The 20,908-nt window shown below is 53.5% G+C and overlaps 1 protein-coding gene across 1 annotated transcript in view; it reads right to left on the reverse strand.

Annotated features, from left to right (window-relative positions):
- Positions 1-7,178: 7,178 nt before the first annotated feature.
- Positions 7,179-20,908, reverse strand: part of KIRREL1 (kirre like nephrin family adhesion molecule 1) — a 98,335-nt gene continuing 84,605 nt past the window's right edge. The window contains exons 4-15 of the mRNA XM_029227906.1: positions 17,943-18,100; positions 15,853-16,003; positions 14,704-14,809; positions 14,407-14,555; positions 14,089-14,216; positions 13,221-13,347; positions 13,030-13,130; positions 11,183-11,381; positions 9,808-9,915; positions 9,503-9,642; positions 8,831-8,908; positions 7,179-8,578 (exon numbers count right to left, since the gene is read on the reverse strand). Coding sequence (XP_029083739.1) covers positions 8,102-8,578; positions 8,831-8,908; positions 9,503-9,642; positions 9,808-9,915; positions 11,183-11,381; positions 13,030-13,130; positions 13,221-13,347; positions 14,089-14,216; positions 14,407-14,555; positions 14,704-14,809; positions 15,853-16,003; positions 17,943-18,100 — 1,922 coding nt within the window. The 3' untranslated portion in view covers positions 7,179-8,101. The remainder of the gene's footprint in view (positions 8,579-8,830; positions 8,909-9,502; positions 9,643-9,807; positions 9,916-11,182; positions 11,382-13,029; positions 13,131-13,220; positions 13,348-14,088; positions 14,217-14,406; positions 14,556-14,703; positions 14,810-15,852; positions 16,004-17,942; positions 18,101-20,908) is intronic.

The following is a 20,908-nucleotide window of genomic DNA, read 5'->3' on the forward strand; positions in this document are numbered from 1 at the left end:
TAGACAAAAATCACAGAGGCAGCAAAGTGCAGGAGTATGCCAAATAAGGCATGGTTCTGTCAGACTGTCTTGAAATGTTGGGTAAGTGAAAGGGAATGAACGGTCTGATCCTTTGGAAAGGTGATCTTGGGGTAGGTCTCGGAGGACTTTGAAGTTCACCCCTTTGGTGTGAAGGTACAGACAAGAGCACATTTGGGCCAAGGGCAAGAGCTCCTGCTGCGAGGCAGGAGACCTCCCAAGGAGGGAGTAGCTTGTTAAACTCTGCAAAGAGTGGTGATAAAGGGCCTGTTGGTGTCATTACTGTTAGGGGAACCACTGACTGAAACCGCCCGCCCTGGCCAGGCACCGTAGTAACCACTTGCATGAATTATCTTAAACAGGAGGTCCTGGTAAGGAATTCGGAACTAACAAGCTACCACCAGCCAGAAGAATTCAGGAAAGGTCAAAAGGAGAGAGGAGACACCAGTCCTACCAACCTCCCAGAATCCTCCTCGCTGGAATCCATCTTGGCCGAGTGATGTGCACGCCACCAGGAAGGACCCTGAGTCACAACGATCGATTGGCCAGAGACAACCCAGAAACTAAGCCCATCACCATAAAACCCGAGACTATAAGCCACGTGGCAGAGCAGTTCTCCTGGGTCCCCTTACCCTCCTGCTCTCCACCCAAGTGCCCCTTCCCAATAAAGCCTCTTGCTTTGTCAGCACGTGTGTCTCCTCCGATAATTCATTTCCGAGTGTTAGACAAGAGCCCACTCTAGGGACCTGGAAGGGATCCCCCTTCCCGCAACATTACTAACTTGTCTTCAGGATGGGGGTGATTTAAGGGAAGGGCTTGAGACCCTGTCACAGGAAGAGGCCTAATACATGAGACAGGCTCCTGCGGCCTATCTAGTGCCTAGATATGAAAGTAGGTTCCCCCTAAAACCAAGTCCCCATCAAGCTTATGACTAACCTCTCCATCTAAAACTTTATTCCGTTTCTTGTCCCACCCCTGTTCCCCTCAGGATTGGGGAATATCAAAGAAAAGCGGGAATTGAAACTGAGCAAGACCCTGCAGGACGCTCCTGGGTACAGAAGCATTTCTGTGTCCCTCATTTCTTATGTGTGGAAAAAAGCTTTAGTCTCGTAGGCCTTCCCTGAGTTCCAAAGAGCAGACTCAAGCAGTTACTAATTAGGGAAGTGAGAGGATGCAGAAACAAAGGAAAAGCAGTTAAGAAACAATAGTTCAGTGATAGACAGAGTCCTAGTTCCTCCTCGAGGGGCACACCTAACAATTTGACACACATCTTTGAGTTGTTCTGTGGGAACGAAGATGCCCACCCAGGTGGAGGACGGTGACTACATGCTGACCACAAGTCCATAGACCCCAGACTGGTTGGAACCAGAAGGCTGGTAATTAAGATTCCCAGAACACAACTCTGTTATCTCACCACCAACAAAAAGAAAAAAAGTCATGTTCCCTGCAACCGTCATCTGCCTTTAAAAACCTTACACCTTGGCCAGTCAGTAAGATGAATCCGAGAAACGTCTCCCATCTTCTTGGTCAGTGTCCTCTTGATCAATAAACCTTTCTCTGCCCCAAACTCCAATGTTTCAGTTTGTTTGGGCTCACCGTATGTAGGGCACATGAACTTGGGTTTGACAACAAGTATCGTGTCGTGCCCTGTACAGCTCACAGACTTGTCCCAAAGTACCTGCTGACCTTGGGCTGGGCTCTGGGGATGCAGAGAGGAATACAATTCATCCCAAGCAGATACAAAGCACAGGAAACACCCCGCCTAACACTACTTGGCCTAACAGAATTCACTTGGCCTCCATGTTTACACTAACTTGCTTCTTCTCCTTTCTCTCTCTCTCTCTCTCTCTCTCCTCTCTCTCTCTCTCTCTCTCTCTCTCTAACTCTGTTTGCTTCTGGAGTCCAACTATCATGCCATATTTTACCTATGCCAGTTCAACTTACCTGGCTGTAGCCTCGAGATTCACCTTGCACAGAGGCCTCTTATTCCCATCCAGGTTGGACGCCCCTTGAGCTACCTACAGGCTCTGGTCCAGGACACACTCCGCAAACTGCAGCCCCCACTGTGTCCTGCCCCACCCTCTGTAGTAGCTCTGGGTTGTGCCCTACAACATTCTTGGAAATGGGTTACATTATCTCTAAAGTATTTTTTTTCAGCTCTCTTACATCCCTAGCTCTGGCTGTGTTCTGTGTCCCTTGTGTACAAAAAGGCTACTGTGGACCATCTTTAGTTTGCTGGATTGTTAACTGGATGAGGGAAACAATAAACCCTTGTATTTCTTTAGTGATTTATAGCTTTCCAAAACATTATCTGAAAACAATTTTATTCCCCAGTTATCCTCAAACACTCCTGTGAAAAGAGTAAAGTAAAATCTTTGCAAATTCTACTAAACTCGGAGAATTTAGAATTTCTCAGCAGGATGGCCTCTGTGTGTGTGTACCGCTGCACCATCTGTTTTTTCATTCTGTTTCACTTCAAGTTCAAAGGGTGGGTGACCTGGTAACTTTGCTTTTTACCCAAACCACTGCATTTTAAATAAGTGAAATCAGTCCTGTTCATCCCCACACTCCCAAATCCTTCGGGATTTGCATCCCCGATTCATTCTCCCCCCCATTTCCTATCCCCATAATCAGATTTGGCACAGAGCATTTGGATGTTGTGTTCCCAAAGCACAGAGCCTCTGGCTGTTTATCCCTGAACTGCCATAATTGGCCTCAGGCTTCTGCAACAGACACAAACTGGTGAATAAAATGTGTTTGCCCCACAGCCTGGAGGTGACACAAATATATCGTCCGTCTCTGCCATCTCAATCCAAAAATCTATCTTTTCCTCCAACTTATATCATTTCACCCCGAATCAGGCAAGCTTTTAAGTAAGTAGAGCTGCTCGTGCATTAAACAACACAAAACATGGTACTTTTAAAAACATTTATATTTATATATATAAAAAAATTAAATATATATAATATATAGTGTGCTTGAGACTAAAAATATAGTACATAATATTTAAAAAAAAAAGGAAAATGAAAAAAGGCAGAATAGGAAAAAGTGTGAGGGACACACAGATACACATTGCTAAAAATCTACGATGGTTTGTCCTAACAAAAATAATATTTTTTTTTTCCTCTTCTCTTAATTATCATCATGGATCCATTTATTATCAGGGTTTGGGTGGAGAAAATTTTACTGGAGCCAGAAGCGGTGGTTGTAATCCCAAGAACAGTGGGGTAGAAAAGGGGACCACAGGGAGCCCTGGGCCTCATTCTGGTGTAACTGGAGGCAGCAGCTGAATCTTCTGGGTCACTATGGCTAGCAAGATTGCGTTGAGAGTTTGATTGTATTGGCAACTTGGCTGCTCTCTCCCCAGAATTAGGGGTACACTCCCAGGGGGGAGCATCTGATGATCCCCAGAAGTGAACAGAAGAACCCCTGGCTCACCAACACTTGCAAACGCCAGTGGTTGGGGACAGCAAAAAGCCAGGATCAGGGGACAGACAGGAGATTGGTAGGAATGAGTGATAGCTCTATGCAAACAGAGTTATTATTATCATTATTGTTATTATTTTTAAGGGCAGGCTTGTACCAGAACCACCCAGTATGGCCTGTGACTTCTGCGCAGCAATTATTCCTCCAGGGACAGGGCCTGGAGCTCCCTCACAGTGATGCAAGAAAATGGGATTCTGCCCCGCCCCCCCCCATCTCCCAAACTGAGGAAATCTCCCGAGCCACACATCTTTCCATCCTCTTCCAGCAGCACAGAAGTGGAAGGTCAGGACCCAGTTGGTAAGTGAGGCCAGTGACTTACAGAAAGAGGCTGGCCTCCAGGAAAGGAGAGGTATCATGGGGGGATAAGGGGGAGGCAGGGAGAAGGGGATGGGTTTTTTAAATGCTAATTTTATAGCCTCTTCACAAAAATAAATGCCTTTCCAATTACATCCCTTGGTCTGTGCACTTCAATGTTCTATTATCACCTCCTTACTGGTCCCACCGGGATCAGAAGCTTCACTAACGCCTTCCAGGTGATTCCCTGGACATGCAGAAGGGCCCGTAGGGGCACAGAGTGGTGACCTGACTCAGGACACACAGCACTAAGTTGGCAGAGAAGCCAGGTTTCCGAGGCTGGGGTGCTTGGGCGTGCAGCAGTGGGGAGAGAACCACCCTCACGGCAGAGTGAGGCAGTGACTGAGCCAGTTCAGTGCAACTGGGCTCTTGGATTTAACGTGGTTTTCTCCAAACCCGAATGGCCCAACACTGCTATGTACATGGGTCAAGTACACTGAGAGACCATCTGATTCCATTTGAAGGAGCCCAGGACTTGTGGCTCCTGACAGAACACCACCCGTTTAACGGGAGGGCACCAGGGCGAAAGAGACTCCAGGGCTCCATCCTGCAAATCAGAAAAGGCTGCCCTCAAAATTATAAGGAAAGCAGCACTTGCTGAGACAAGGAGAAGGTGCGGTGCCTGGAGACGGGGTGGGGATGGAGTGGGAATCAAACTAACCTCTTTCATCCCGTGCGGGACATCTGTGAGAGTATAGCGCTGCTCCCATCCCTGGCTGCTTTCCTTTCTGACTTATGGTGGGTTTTGCTTCATGCATACTTTCAGGCTAGACTTGGAGGGATCTGGGATTTAGGATGCAAGCCGGGCCCTCCACAAGGAGACTGTGGGTCATCCAGAATCACAAGAACCTCTTCAAGATCCAGAACTTAAGTCAAAAACTGCTGGACTCCCTCTTCACTCTACCAGCTGCCCTTCCGAACTGCTCCTGCAGAGAGGCCAGCTGTTCTCACGCCTTGCCCTCTGCCTCAAGACACCTTAGCCTGCAGGCTTCCCCTTGCTCAGTAAGTGAGGCTGGCTGTCCCCAGGCCACGGGAGTGTTCCCGAGGACCGGGTTGGAGGGTGGCTGCTTTCATTTCTCCATGCGGAGAAGGCTGCCTGAAACCTAGGTGCACAGTGAAGGATACTCACCATGCCCTGACGTAGCCAGAGACACCTTTGCAAAACTGTCAGGATTCTGAGTGGGGAGCAGCGCAATGGCCAAAGGATAACCCCACATCAATTTCACTGAGGTTGAGGATATGTTTTTTTTTGCTGTTTGGGATCAAGGGGTTTCTAGTGGAAATTCATTCACAGCACTTCTGACAAGGTGATGAAGCCCGCAGTGAAAGCTTCTTTCAAGATAGGAGAAACTTTCAATTCTCCCATCCCTCCACTGCTCAGTCACCGTTCCCAAATCCTTGCTAGGGATGGCAGGCCCTTCCACCTCACCAAATGAATGCAGCAAGAGCAGGATAATTCGAGGTTTGTGCAACTCTCCCCCCCTCATCTTACAGACCAGAAAATAGGGGGCAATGAACCTAAAGAGGTTACGCCAAGGTCACTCAGTAAATAGCAGCTTCAGAACTGGGTCCCACGTCTCCTGACCCCTTGCTCTTCCCACCAAAACTGAAATGGCAAAGGCAGTCAGGATCACCAAAGTGACCACATCAAGTACTGAGGCACCATGCTGGGGGACTCCAGCCTCAGACGGCAACCCTCCATGCTCAAGGGCACCTGCCACTCCCCAGAAAAGCAATTCTACTGGCTTAACAGGTCGGTCCCAACTCAGATTCTGGTCAGACCAGAGTGCAAGTTGCAGAGGGCAGAGATGGCCTTGGTCGCTGACATCTCCCTGTGCCTTGCATGGTGCTTGCTTGATACCCAGGTACTGTGATGTGTTAAGGAACAGAGAACAGGGAAGTGGCTCTGTATCTGGCTTCCAAAACCCATGGTTCCTGCAGTGTCAGCTGAGTTACCGAGTGACCTCAGGGCCTCCTCCTCTCCATCAACAGAATGGACCCCGCACTAAAACCAAGAAGGAGTAAACAAGCGAATGTGGCCAAACCCCTAACAAAAGTAAATGTCTTTTGGAATATTCCTGTTTAAAAAGCCACCATCTTTAGATTTTAACTGTTTAGATTACCCATGGCTTCTGTGAAAATCATCAAAACATGCATGAATTTGCACAGGAACCTGCATCCTTAACAGACCTTGTCACTGAGCTCACAGAAAAGGAATCCGCAGGAAGGAGCCAGCTTCCAGGGGTGAGGGTGGAATAGCGCTGGGAGCCTGTGTGATGCCTCTGGAAGGGCCGGTCCTGGGGACTTGCCCCCGGTAAAGTGGAGGAGGATGCAGAGGCAGTTTGAGAGGCTGGAACTGGAACTACCTTCTTCCTGGGTATGAGCGGGTCCTTACCAGCCAAGGGATGGTGAGGAATGTCACCCCACAGAGCCATCGGCAAAGGTGGCGATGGCCCGTGACTGATGGGCATGTAACTCATTAAAGCGAACATGACTAATGAACAGCGACCATGAGAAAGGGCAAAGCGCATTCTGGGGATTGCAACAGAGGACCCGCTCGCTCAGGGCCCAGCAAGGGGAAGAGCAGACCCTGCTTCTTGGGAAGGGGAGGCCGGGGCAGGGGAGTGAGTTCTCTTTGGAGCGCCGGTTCTCTTTGGTCAGGAGGTGGCGGCTGAGAATGTGGAATGCACGTGCAGGCGTGCGTGCATGTGTGTAGATGGAGGTGAGGGTGGGCGTGGGGGGCCACCTGGGCTGTGGCTGCCTGCAGTGCCCTTCCGCGTGACCTTACCAGGTCCGCCCTTCCTCTTACCAGGCCCCCTCACCCGTCTGTCCCCTAAACTCTGCAACACTTGGCAGTGAGTTTGCGCTCACAATACCGGCTCCCTGCGCAGCCACCCACCCAGGGCCGGTCAACCAAAGCTGGACACTCAAGGCACTGAAACTGGAAGAAGGAATCTGATTGGTCCAAGAAAAAAACAGACGCTTAACAAACCAAAACCCGCCTAAAGAGAACATCTCCCATGGCCCCGGGAAGGTGGCCTCTCTAACCAGCTGGTTGGCCCTAGGGTAGGACAGCAGAGCATGACAGCCAGGGCCCCTCCCTGTCCTATCAGGGCCCATCGGATGACAGGTCTCACCGCCTGAATGTTTAAAAATGGATTCAAAGTGCTTTGAGATTGAAAGAGTAATGGAAGGTGTTGGGAATCTGGTGAAGAACAGATGCCCCCTTTCCTTTCCACTGGGACTTGTATTTGGGCGGGGGACTCCCTACAGCTTTTTTGCTTTTTTTCTCCAAATGAGGTGTTTATTGTTTTTTGTTCTCTTTGAAAAATAGCCTATAGCACTCCCACCCTCACCCCACCACTCCCCAGGCATGCTAGAGAGTTAAAGCCAGGAAGTGGGGCAGACTGGGGAGGGGAGGGGGCTTGGGGGGGCTCACTCTAGCGTGGGTTCTGGAAACTGCTATATAGCACCCTGCTGTCTGGCTAGTGACTCAGGACATGGTTCCTGACCTTTCCTTCTCCATCACGACCCCCTGGCTTATCTGGCCGGCCCAGCACAGAAGAGAAGCAAAAGGGGGCAGCACTACGGGACATACCTGGATCCCTCTGCAGGCAGACAGACAGGTGTCCCCATGGGCAGCCAGGATGACTGGCACTTTACTGCCAGCTGAAGGAGGGCTGGACCTGAACTCGGTGCCAGGACTAAAATAAATCCAAGGTCCTTTCTGCAGTCCCAAGGTGGGAGAGATGCATCCAAGGTATGAACGCAGACGACAGATGGACTGGCCAGGCTATCCCACTTCCACCTATCTGTACCACAGCCACCCACCCCTACACTTCATGCCCCCTGGGCCAAAGCCTGTTCATCTCCACATGACCTCCTGTCTACTCACGGGAGATCAGAGGGGTGGGATAGAAAGGGAATGCTAAAAAGTGCCCCCTCTGCTCTTCGCGACCTTCCCCTTCCCTGTCCCCAGGCTGGGGCCAGGCGAGAGTGCAGGTCAGCAGAGACACATCCTCCCGAAGAAGAGGGAAGGGCAGGCCCAGGAGGCTGGGGCATGCGCAGAGCACCATCCTTGGGACGGGGTGTTTCCGGGAGACCTGCTCCCCGCCTGCCACGGTGGGAGGAGGAAGGCTGGTCCAGGACGGGAGCAACAACGAGCAATGCCCCTGAATATCAGGGAACAGCTGTGAGAGCCTTCTCCTCTGCCCCGCAGAGATGCCCCGGCCAGGCTCTAGCCCTACACGTGCGTCTGCATGCGCTGCTGGAATCTCTGGCCGTAGTCCGAGTGCTGGGAGGTGTAGGAGAATCGCGTGGCAGTGGCGTACTTGCCAATGGGGTCATATGCCTCATACGGGGTCCGCTCCAGGCCGGACGGAGGGCCCTGGGGGTAGCCCAGTCGGTAGGTGGGGTACCCTGCTGCCCCGGGGAAGGGATGGGAATTGAACTTCTCATAGTTCTCGTAGGACAGCTGGCTGGTGGTGTCGGTGCCAGCTGGGGCAGCAGGACCTGGGGGTGTGGGCTCAGGGCCGTAGTCAGAGGCTGGGGCCCGGCTGTAGGTGTTGAGCTGGGCATAGCCGCTGGAGTGGGAGAGGCGGGAAGAGGGGCGGCCGTCGAAGCGGGCAGGGCCGGGGGCACGGTAGTCAGCATAGAGCACTGCCCTGGAAGACGGGCGGTCTTCGTGGGCACGCACATTGTAGTAGCCATTGGTGGGATCCTGGGGGGGCAACGAGAGAAGAGGATGGAGAAGGGGAGTCTCTCTTGGGGGAAGGGTGTCGTCTCATCATGGCCCTCTGGGACTCCTTCTCTGGCTCTGCCCTGGGTTCTCAGCCAATAGCTCCCCACCTCCTGTTTCCTCAATAACCTCCTGACCGCTCTTCCCCAAACCTGCCCTCACCTCCACCCTGCAGGCCCTCAGAGCCCCCATTCCCAGCAGTCCCCGTGCGCTGGCCCCTCCCCGCTTTCCCACCTTCATCTCATACTCCTCCCGGGTGTCGATGGTGTCACAGCGCAGGTCCTGCTTCAGGTCCACGTCATCCTTGAAGGACTGCAGAGCAGCAAGAGTGGGGCATCAGGAGACGGACACCCTGCTCTTGTCCTCCCTTGCCTACCCTATCCCCACACCCAGAGGTCACCTATTAAGGAGAAGGGTCTGGGGTCATGGGCAGCCTTGAACTCTGTGTCCTCTCCCAGCAGAGGCTCTGGGATGTGTTGGGAAGAGGCCAGAGACCTGGGTTCCAGCACCAATTTTGTCGCTAACATGCAATGCTTGGGTATGTCCCTGCCCCTTTCTGGGGCTCTTTCCTCATCTGAGCAATGAGGCAGTTGGGCCAGAAAACTTCTAGGGGTTTCCAATTCTGACACTCTGTAGGCAGAGGCTGGGGTGAAGGAAGCCTGTGCAGGCCCCACCTGCCTGTCCTGTAATGGAGGGAAATTAGCCTGGGGAGCGTGGGCACGTGAATGTGGTTATGAATGTGTATGTGCACATATATGTATGTGTGTGAGCGTGTGAGCATATGGGGGAGGTAGCAGGGCCAAGGTAGGATGACTGAGGGAGGAGAGAGTGACAGTATTGGTGAGCTGGGCAGGAGCCGGTCCCAAGAGTGTGGGGAGAGCTGGGCCAGGGAGGAAGGACCCTTACCGAGTAGATGGCCTTCATGACACGGGTTGCCGTGGAGACGCTGGCAGCATCGTCCTCCCGGTCCGAATGCATCGTGAGTGGCTCCCGGTTCACCGTCTCCACCTTGATGTCCAGCTTTCTCAGGGTCACGTCTTTGCGACCTGGGACAGGAGGAGCAGCCTGGACGCTTTCTGCCAGCCTCTGCAGAGGCTGCTTCCGGACCCACCTGGCCTGGGGAGCGCCGCTGTCAACCCCCTCACCTCTCCCAGGCCCTGCCTGTTGGGGACCCCCAGGAGGGCCGCGGCCTGAGCAGGGCCCATACTCACTGCCTTTGCGGCGCCGGTAGAGGAAGAACACCAAGGCGATGAAGAAGAAGGTGAGCAGGGTGCCTGCGCCGATGGTGGCCCCGGCGATGATGCCCACAGGTAACACCTCTTCAGATGAGGGAAGGAAAAGGGGGAGGGTGAGGATGGGGGCACACGGAGGAGCTGAGCTCCGTGCGCCCCTGGATCGTGCACAGGTTTTATGTTTCAGCGGAGCTGTGTTCAATTAAAGTCAAGGTGGGATTTGAGAGGAAGTCTGCACTGTTTGGGTTTAGACCCGTGCTTCAGCTTCATCAGAATTGGGATCAGCTTGACCCTGGCCTTGGTGGTCCGTCTGTCCCTCTCTTGCAGCCCACCTGTCTGTGAGGCTGGTCTCTCCTTCCTGGGTTGGGCTCTTGTCTGAGATCAGCTGTCCCCACATTCTCCCATCTGCCATGTGTTCTGACCCCTTTCACTGCCTTCCCCACACACACCATTGTGACTGCTCCACCTGTACCTACCCTCCCAGGGCTCAAACGGTTCTGGTTGGTTCCCCCTGTTCCCCAGAGATGAGAAGGACCCAGGAATCCTGCCTCCAGCTTCTTCTCCCTTCCTGGCTGTCCTGGATGGATCAGATCCATGTAAGTCTCTTCTCCTCCAGAAAGCCTTCCCTGCAGAGTCCCGCCTCACTCTATTACTCTGTTCTTCTCCACCAACCCCTTGCTCTTGCTGGCGTCTTCAGCTAAGAAAGACTCGAGGGCACCCTCAGTTATTTTCCCCCATCTCCCATGTCAAATGGTTTGTCCTCATTAAAAAAAAAAGAGGAGCGGGGGTGGGGGGGCGCTCTTTCCTCATCAGAGTTGGGAGCTTCCAAAAACGTCAAAGGCGTGATGCCTCTTTCATCACACTAGAAGTGCCTTAAGGGAGGGAATATGTGTCTCCTACCAGACTAAGGATTCGTGAAGGGGTAAGGGAACCGAAGCTTCCTGGGCACCTATTCTATGCCAGGTACTTCATGAATATCTTCTCATTTAATCCTCACACCAACCCAGTGAGGTAGGGAGTGTGACTCCCTTTCACAGATCATTTCATTTTTCTCCATCTGAAGTCATTTGCTACCACTCTGTAAGTTCTCCACTGCACTGAAAGTTCCCGGAGGGCAAGGACTGTGTTCGTTCACATCTGTCCCTGCAGTTCCTAGAGGGGATGGCTGGCATATAGCAGATGCTCCAAAAACGTTTAAAAATGCGAGTGGGTTTTCCAGCTGAGCACCAAGGCCAGGCTCTGGTGGGCAGACCCAGGAGGGAGCTGTCTCTCTGAGACGTGTCCCCAGAGAGAAGAGGGAGCAGAGTCCCCAGGCTGCCCTGCGCCCTGGCTACACAGCCAGTACTGCTGTCACCTCGCTCTTCCAGCTGGATGATGGCTGTGCCTGGGCCGAAGCTGTTCCAGGCTGTGCAGTTGTAGTGGGTCTGAAAGTCGGCCTCCATGACGTTGTTGATGGTGAGCGTGGACAGGACCCCGCTGCCTGAGTTGGTCCTCTCCACCGTGTAGCGTTCCAGGGTCCCCACCTCCAGGAAGTTCTCCTTCCATGCCCATGCCTGGGGTGGGGAGGGCAGCACGGGATGAGGAAGAGGGAGGCAGGTGGCAGAAACACCTGACCCACCCTCCAGGTATCCTTACATCCTCACCCTATGTGCTCTTAAGCCCAGCCCCACGCTTGCCCTGAAACAAGCCCAAGTCGCACCTGCTGCCTCAAACCCTAGCATCAAACCTCCAGTCTAGGAGAAGCAGCGGCTCCCAAGCATGCCTGCGACATGTGCTGGGACCATTCAAATATGCTCAGAGACACTCTTTAACATGCAGATTCCCGGGGCTTATCTCCTTCATTTGACTCTCCAGGGGAGAGGCCCAGGAATCTCTGTTTTGTTGTTGCTGTCTTTGTTGGGGCAAGGGAGAGCAATTTTATTCCGAAAGCCAGCAGGCCAAGAAGATGGTCGACTACTGTCCCAGAGACCCACCTTCTCCAAGTTAGAATTCAGGCTTCTTTCATCGGGAATCTCTATTTTTGTAACAACCCCAGCGGATCAAATGAAGCAACATGTGGGACCCCTGATGTGGTAAAACAAATCCTGGGTGGAGAGCCAAGAACCCTGGGCTCTAGGCCTGACTCTCCCCTCAAGCCCTGTGTAGCCTCCCCTTCCCTCTCTGGGTCTCAGTTTCCTATAAAAGGAGAGGACCAGGCTAGAGGCAGACAATGCTCCAGCTCTCCTCCAGCTCCGACAGTCTGAGCTTCTAACTAAACATAACTTAACCTTCAACCTCACCTTTAACCACTCCACAGCTGGCCCTACATAGCCCAGTGGCTCTGGAGACTCATCCACAGACCCTTATAATGAGTGGGAATTGGCACCGGAGAGCTGTCTCTCCCAGGCTCTTCCATCCTCTACCCCCTAGCCGGGGCATCCCCCCCTTTGTGTCCCCCTCCCTCAGAGTGGAACCCGAGGGAGGGAAAGCCACTGAGAACTGGCTCGTTTCCAGGCATCAGTCCTCCTAGCTCTGCAAGGAAAGCCCCCCGGGAGCCAAGCTGCCCGCTGCCCAGGTGGCCATGGTAATGAAGTGTCTCTGGGCAGCCGTGGAGTTAGCCAAATGGTCATTAAGTGTGATGAGGGGTTTGACGGTTAATGGTCACGGGAGGAATTAATGGTTCATGGTGTGGGGGAGAGGGAGGGGGGTGGAGAGCAGCATGGGGGCTGGTAGGAGGAGAAAGGCAGGAGAAGGGAGAGGAGGGGATGACAGGGTGGGACAGAACTGAGGGGGCAGGGCGGAGGGGCAGAAGGCAGAGGAGAGGGCAAGGAAGAGATCGGGAGGCTGAGGAAAGGGGAGGAGACGAGGGAGAGGAAAGAGCAGGCTTTCTGAAAGCCCAGGGGAACCAGCAGCATATCCAGGGAGGCTCCACCAGGCCTTTCACACGTGTTGTCACATCGCTTCTCACGGCAACCCTGTTTGGTAGGGATCACTGCCCCTATTTTACGGATGAGGAAACTGAGGTTCCAAATAACAAGTAACTGGCTCAGGGTCACACAACAATGAAGAGAGGAGATGGCATTTGAACAGGAAGAGGGACGGAGGGACAGAGTCAGAGGATGAGAAGCACAGGGCGCAGGAAAGGCCTGGGGAAAGTGGGAGGAGGCTGAGACAAGCAGCGAAGCAAGCAGCTGCCGGCCCGAGGCCAGGCCCAGCACTCACAATGCGGTCTGGGGGTGGCGTGCTCCCGATGAAACACTCCACCTTGCCACCATCACCCCTGACGGCGTACTGCACGGCCTCGCTGGAGATAATGGGGGGCCCTGCAAGTAAGAAGACGTGGTCAGGGCCAGCTGGGACCTCCAGTGCCTGCCTCCCCCTCACAGGCCCCCCGCCCCCCTCAGGCTACTCACCATTCACATAAAGTGGCACCTCCCGCTCGGCCACTCCGATCCGAGGCACGATGGCCCGGCAGGTGTAGGTGCCGGCATCGGCCTGGGTCACCGACTTCAGCAGCAGCTGGTTGCTGTTACTCAGGACCTGGGCAGAGAGAGCAGCCTCGGGTGGGGAGCCAGGAGGCCTGGGCCCCTAGATCCGTGCGGGCCCCCGCATTGGAGGCATTGGAAAGAAAGCAGGAAGGGCCACAAGTGAATTCCCAGAAGGGAAACAGGGTCCCGAGTCTATCTGGTCCATCCCCTGGCTCTAAACAGGTTGGCGTTTAGACACATCATCTCTCTATAAGAGCGGGCAGAAGTGGGTGGAGGCTCAGGAGGGCAGGCGAGGCTGCCGTCGATCTGTACAGAGGATGCAGCCGCTTCTGGTCATCTGTCCTAATGCTTCTCTAGTGCCAAATGAGGTAGGAAGTTTCACTCTGAAATCCCTCTTTTTGCAACTGTGGCCCAAATTGTCCAAGGCAGGTCGCTGTAGAGCGGCACAATTCAGCCTCCTTTCCTCTAGTGAGTCATCCCAGCTTCTCCACCCTCCCATGCAGCATTCTTTTACCAGGTCTCTTGCCACCGCAGCAGTTCCACTCAGGGCCCCTGCCCCCCTCCCACCCCACAGGTCATCACGTCCCTCCCACTGCCACTGCGGCGGCCAGCTGTCTGCCGAGGAGGGTGGGGTTGACTGCAAGCACCGTCCTTCTCTTCCAAATCCTGAGAACTTGGAAATAGCCCAGGTTCAACTTGAAAAATAATGCTGCACCTCCTTTGCCCCCTCTCTCCCCAGCCTGTGGCCAGGCTCCTTCCTTCCAGCATCCCGGAGAGGCAGCAAGCTTCTTACCATGTTTGAGTCCTTTTTGGTCCAGGTGAGGGTGAGGGGGGGATTCCCAACCCAGACACAGGTGAGGGTCACATCAGAGCCAATGTCTGTGGTCGTGGGTTTGGGGTCCACTACAATCCGGGGAGCAACTGAGGTAGAAAGGAACAGCCCGTTAGGGTCTGAGTCTCCCTGGGGGTCAGCTCCAATCTCTGTCCTCTTCCTTCTCCTGTCCGGCCTCCTCTCCACGCCCCCTCAGCCTCATGGAGTCCCCCCAACCCCACCCCAGGCCCTTTAAAGCCCTGGCCCTCTGTCCCCACCCCCGCCCCTGCAGCTACTCACAGTGGACATTGACTAAAGTGCTGACGTTGGTGCTTCCCACTTTGTTGTAAACCTCACAGGACACAGGCTCCGTGAAGAAGGAATAATCAACATTCGTCTCATAGCGACTCTCGTGGGCGTCTTCGATCAGAAAGCCCCCCTTGGCCCACCTGGGGGAACAGGCAACACAGAGCGGGGTCAGGCCTTGGAGCCCCCTCACTCACGTCCAGTGGCCTGTCCTCCTCAGCCCCCCACTCCTGGCCTCAAGGGCCGCCCAGTATCCTTCCCCAGAGTGTGCCCAGCCCCTGCCCCTCCCACCTGTAGCCCAGGATCTCAGGGTTGGCTGTGGCCTGGCACGTAAAGACGACGCGCTCGCCCTCCTGCACCGTCTGTGGCTCAATGGACAGGGTCACCGTAGGAGGGTCTGCAAAGCAGAGGACTGGAAGTCAGGGTCTTTTCTGTCCCTCAAATTTCTTTTGCTCTCTCTAGCACACACACTCAGACCTCACCCGCGTGGTGACCCGGGAATTTGACTTTGCAGTGTACCAGCTCCAATAAACAAGGCTTCTTCACCTTTATCCCAGGAGCCTCTAGGGGCCGGCTAGGGTGACGACCAAGGATGATACCAGAGGGACAAATTAGTCAGAAGGTGTATTGACGGATGTGACCACTAGGCGTCAGTGTGGGCTCGTTAGGCTCACCGACCGGGATGGGGGTGGGACATCTCTCCAATCTCTGCCACTCTCCCACCCTTCCCTGGGGAGTGGGAGTTTATTGAGCACTTACCTAGTAGCATACTCCATGCTAGATGCCCTTACACTATACCTCACTTAATGCTCACAACCCTGAGAAGCAGGTACAGGTCCACAACCCCTTTTCTGAACCCCCTGGAACTAGATGTGTTTCAGAATTTGGGATATTTCAAGGGTTAGAAAGGTAACGGTGGGCACAGACCGTTTACTGTGTAAGACCCCCAGCACAGTCTGGGCAATATCCCACAGACACACGCATTAATACATCTGCAGTGAAATGTACAGCTATTCCAATTAAGTGGGTTAAATAAAAGACTACGAAGAGCCTCGGTTAAGGTTTTGCCACCCAAGCGCTTTTGGTTTAGAATTTCCGATAAGGGATTGTAGGCCTGCATTTTATTTTCTGCACGTATACCGAATTAGAAACTGAGGCTCAGAGAGATTATGTCATTGCCCAAAGTCACACGGTTTAAACCCGGGAACTGCCTGGCTCACAGCTGACGCCTCTTCTACCAGCCCTAAGGGTTCAAACCAGGGAATCCAAGACGACGAAGAAATGGAGCATCTGTCCCAGGGCACCTGGGGGATTCTTCTGTGCTTCTCAAAGGGTGCTGCCCCCCACCCCGCCCTTCCCGGGCTCCTTCCCAGGACGCCACTCAAGGTGCACATTCCCCCCACCCCAGGATCCCTGCCTCCACCCCAGGACCCTGCTCACGGTGCACGTCGAGCTCGATGGACGTCTCCTTGCCGCTCGGGATGGCCTCGTTCACGCTGCGGCAGGTGAAGACACGCCCAATATCCAGGTCTGTGGGGTTGATGAGCAGCTGGCTGATGGTGGTCTCCCTCTTCCCATCCTTCAGCAGTTCCTGGGGCGGCGGAAACAAGGGTGGGAGACACGGTTAAGCTAAAAGCCCCCTCCTCTGCTCTCAGGGTGACCCGCTCAGAGCTGGCTTGCTGGAGGGGTATTTAACCTGAAGCTCAACCCTCCCCCAGCCCCTACCTCCTCCCCAGGCTTGGTTTAGTTTTTAATTAATAGACTTTATGATTTTTTAAAGAGAAGTTTTACGTTTACAGAAAAGTTGAAGAGAAAATACAGAGAGTTCCTGTATACCCTCCTCTCTGGCCCCCCAGTTTCCCCTATTATTAATTAACATGATGCACTAGTGTGATACATGTGTTACAACTGATGAACCAACATTGGTACCAATACAAACGAAAGCCCATAGTTTACATTAGAGTTCACTCTGTGTGTTGTACAGTTTTCCCCACGGTTTTGAGTCCCATTCCTGGAATCCCCTGAGTCCAGCCCAAGTCCTTCCTCTTCTGGAAAGTCTTCCTTTGCTATCCCAGCCCTCAGGACTCTCTCCCCAGCCTGAACTTGTGCCCCTTGCAGGCAGTCTGTCCTCCACACCGCTCTGGTCACATCCGGCCTTGCCTCTTAGGCACCGTGCATGTGTGTTTCAGTGCTGGGTCTCTCCTGCTAGACCGTAAACTCCTTGAGGGCAGGGAAGGGACTCACAGGCTCAAAATCTCATACCAGCTCAGTGATATCCAACCTGAGGTCCCTGGACATGATCATAGGAACACTTGGGCTGTTTTCCATATTGTACACTGCCTAAGGGAAACCATACAGTTAAGCAAAGTAGGGGCCCACGGTTTGACAGCAATATATAGGCATCCTTGCTGGGCCCGATGTGGTACCGGAACAGCACCAGCCCAGTGCAGTAACAGCAGCCCCCTCCTGCTGCTTCAAAGCTCCATCGTGTCTTTAACGAGTATAAAAAAGGGGGGTGGATGACAAATGGCCGTTAACCAATCAGTTTGTTTGGTTGCCAAAATATTCAAAACATGAAGCCCTAGAGGAAAAAAATAACGGAGTTCTTGGTAGTGAAAAAGTTAAGCACCACTGAAGCCAAATTGCCACTTGTCAAAGGGTGAATCGAAGGCCAGAGACAAGTGACTTGTCCAAGGTCATACAGAGCGTCAAGGGCAGAGCTAATCCGGGTACTCACTCCCTGGGGCCACACATTCCGAGGCACACAGGTGAGCATTCTCTCTCCCCTCAATGAGAATTGTCTCCTGAAGCATCTAGCAAAGGGCTGGGTACATATGTGCTTGTCCCCAGCTGACAGGAGGAGCTCCAAACCTGAGATCTGGATTCTAATTCCAGCTCCACCGTCAACTTTGCCATGTGATCCCGGGCAAGTAACTTGATGTCTTTCTCTGCCACAGGTTCCTCATCTATAACATGTACACGTAATCCCTGCCTCCCCAAGCTCTTAGTTGCGCCGACTGGGAACACATACCAACTAGAGGCTGGGGGAAGAAAGTCGAGGGGCTCAGTAGCGAGAGGTCACATTCTGATGCAGACACAAACCCCAGCTCTGCAGCATGTCAGCTTTGTGACCCTGGCAAGTCACTCAACCTCTCTGACCATCAGTTCACTCTTTGTGAGTTGGAAATATCACCTAATTTATGAAACTCCTGTGAGGTTTAAGAGAGGCTGTCCATAAAGATCTTAGCATGCACAGTGCCTGGTACACAGTAGGGGCTTAATCAATGTAGCTATTTTCAGCATTATTCTTAGTCTCTGCTAACTGTTGACTGGCCCTGTGAACCTGGGAATTCACTTCTCTTCTCCGGACCTCAACTTTCCCAACTATTTAATGGGAGGATTGGACCAGATGGTCTCTGAGGCCCCCGCTCACATCTGTCTCCCCGAGTCTGTGGTCAGATCCATGTGGGAAAGGAAAGGTGAACTGGGATGTGGCCCAGGAGGATCTGGGGGTACAGGCAGGGTCTCACCGTGCTGGCTACGGCGCCCTCCTGCTGCGTCCCATCCCGGAACCAGATGATGGTGGCAGCAGGCTTGGCGTTGAAGGCTCGGCACGTGAGGTTGTGGGGGGCGCCTGCCTGCAGCAGAATCACAGGACCACCATCGATCCTGGTGTCCTCCGGGGGGACTGTGGAGAAGAGCAGAGCAGAGTCAGTCCAGGGTGCAGCCAACGCTGCCCGTATGACCAAAACCCCTGCCCCTGGAGGCATCTCTCCCTCTGCATGTCCACCCCTTGGCAGGGCAGGACCATCCTTACCCCCTAACTTATAATCACTGTATCTGTTGCTCCTGTGGCCTGGGGGGCCTGGCACAGAAAGGTGGCTACCTCCACGGAGTTTCTTATGTCCATTCCCTCCTGTGTGCGCCTCTGCCCCGGGGCAGCCAGATGAGGGGGTCTATCACGGCAACCTCCGAAATGGACTCCCCGCCTCCAGTCCCTGGTGGCCTTAAGCCATCCGTCATGCTGGCAGGTTATTTTCTCTAGAGAGCAGGTAAGACTGTGCCACTTCCCTGCTCAAACACATTCCATGTCTACCAGCTGTCATGGGCATGAGTTGCAAGCATCTCTGCCTGCCGTCCAGGGTTCCTCAGGCCAAGTCCTGCACTTTCGCATCTCCTCGGCTCGTTTTTGGTGTTCTTTCCCTCAGGGCTTCTCTTGAACTGCTGTCCATCCTGTTCACATCCCAGCTGCTGCACGGGGCCCTCCATGCCACATCCCCCACAATCACCGCCTTGGTGGTTCCCAGCCAGTCACTTGGAGCGCCAAGCACTATCTACCTTGTGTCTGTGTTACTTAACATGATTATCCACGCCCCCTCCCCAACCCAAACTGTCATCCCTGAAAAAGCAGGAGCTCCATCTCACTAATGTTTATACAGTCTCCAGCGCCTAGAACATGACCAAAGCAGGCTCTGGCTAAATGCTTAAGGAACTGAATCCATCAGATGTCTGATACTAGGAAATAGGGGGGTCTCTGCCTGTCCTATTCCCATAGGCTTCTAAATGCTCAGGTGAACCAGGCTGCAAGTTCCCTGGGAGCAGGGGCTGCTTCTTATTTTCTCTTAAAGCCCCAAGATCTAGTGCGGAGGCTGGTTGATAGCACATCCTGGGGGATATTAGCTGAATCAGTGGCTAAGTGATTGATGAAATAAAGGCAGAAGGGTTTGGATTATAATTTTGATTCTTGGTCCACCTCATGTTCATTGGCCAGCAACGTGAAAGGGTTTTGTTTGCTTTTTGCTGGGAAAAACCAGAAAGACTCAGAGGGGCCTTTCCGAGGGAACCCTTGAGAGGAGACCCTGGGGGGCCCATGAGTCCAGTTGTGGGCAGGGCGGTCCTGTAGTTTATGAAATGACAGTCTCCATGCTGGGGTTTCTAAGAGAAAGGAACCACTTGTAGCCCATCCCAGTACTCTGCTCAACTCATGCATGTAAAGTGGGAGGGTGTGAAAAGCATGGGTTGTAGAATCAGGCTGCCGCAGTTTCAAATCCTGGCATGTGTCATGTGATCTTGGGTGAAGCCCTCAAGTCACAGTTTCTTCAACAGAGACATACGGTGCTCATTCCCGGGGCCCTCATGAAGGCCAGATGAGGGCTGTACATGCCCTATCGTGTGTAGGGCACGCGCGCGTGACGTGTGCAGTGTGTTCACTTTACTGCTCGGACAAGAGGCAGCAGTGCCTCCAACTCCTGACTGGTGAATGACTGCTGAATCCCGGGCTTTTCCTCTTTGCTCACCAGGTGTACCTGGCTCCAATGCCAGATGGGCGCAGATTTGCAAACAGGGTGGAAAGGAGAGAAATGGATAAAGAGCCGCCATTCGGGGTCTCCTGGTCTGCGTGGGCCCCTCCAAGGTCACACCTTGGTGCCACACCCCAGGAGGACAGTTCTGGATGGGCAGAGGAGGGGAAGGCTTCTCCTTCCATCGGCTCTCCCTTCCCTTGTAAGGTTGACCCTCGCCCTTTGTTCAGGGAAGGCCGCCCACCTGTCACCTCTGCCACTAGCCCACCTTTCTCTTCGTATCTGGGGCAAAAAGGAAATTAAGGCTGTTGAGGGGTCTGCTTATCCATCACTACCATGCTCAGTTAGGCGCGTGTCCCTGTGTATGTTTATGAACACATCTTTAGGGCTTGTGACTTAAATCTGTGTATCAATATGTACATGTGTCTGAGGCCTCAGCTTCCTTGTTTGCAAAATTCAAAAAGCACATTGACATCCGTCCCCCAGAGTCGTTACTGTGAAGGTGAAAGGAGACCAAGGATATGAAGCCGACTGTAAACTGTAACGTGATCGACGGCATCTCCACCATTCACTGAACGCCCACCCCATGTCAGCTCAAGCACCTCACGTATACGATTTCATTTCACCCTCACCACAAAGTGTTTTTCATTAATCCTTTCATGGTAAATACCATTAACCCCCATTTACAGACAAGGCACTGAGGCTCAGGGACAGGAGAGTGAGCTGAATATCAGGGCTGGGTGTGGGCCAGGCCCGCCGAAGCCATGACCATCACCACCGCACTCGAGCAGTTCTTGCTGTGAGTAATGAGGGAGCCATGGGTCTGTAGATAAATATTATGCCTGCGTCCGCATCTGCGAGGGAGTAGGAGGCAGCTTCTCCGAGCCCTGAGGCGGGAAGAATGAAAGGCCATTCTGTGACCTGGGCTGGTCTGGGGTGGGCCACTGAAGGGCATGGCTACAGGGGAGGCGAGGTGACGAGGCTGGCCGTGTACAGGGAGGCTGATTCCCGGCAGTGAACACAGCCCACTCTCGGCCCTGCCCCGTCTCTGAGCCCCAGGCTGCCATGAAGGAAGGCTGTGTGTAAGCAGGTAAGCAGGGAGGATGCACAGACGTCTTGCCTTCTCAGTGCTTCCACGTGGCTGCAGGAGGCAGGGAGTGTGAGAATTCTAGAGAGACAAGGAGGGGGAGGGAGGG

The sequence above is a fragment of the Monodon monoceros genome, unplaced genomic scaffold, assembly GCF_005190385.1.
Source record: "Monodon monoceros isolate NGI ecotype Baffin Bay Population unplaced genomic scaffold, NGI_Narwhal_1 Super_Scaffold_18, whole genome shotgun sequence".
In the NCBI taxonomy this organism is placed as follows: domain Eukaryota; kingdom Metazoa; phylum Chordata; class Mammalia; order Artiodactyla; family Monodontidae; genus Monodon; species Monodon monoceros.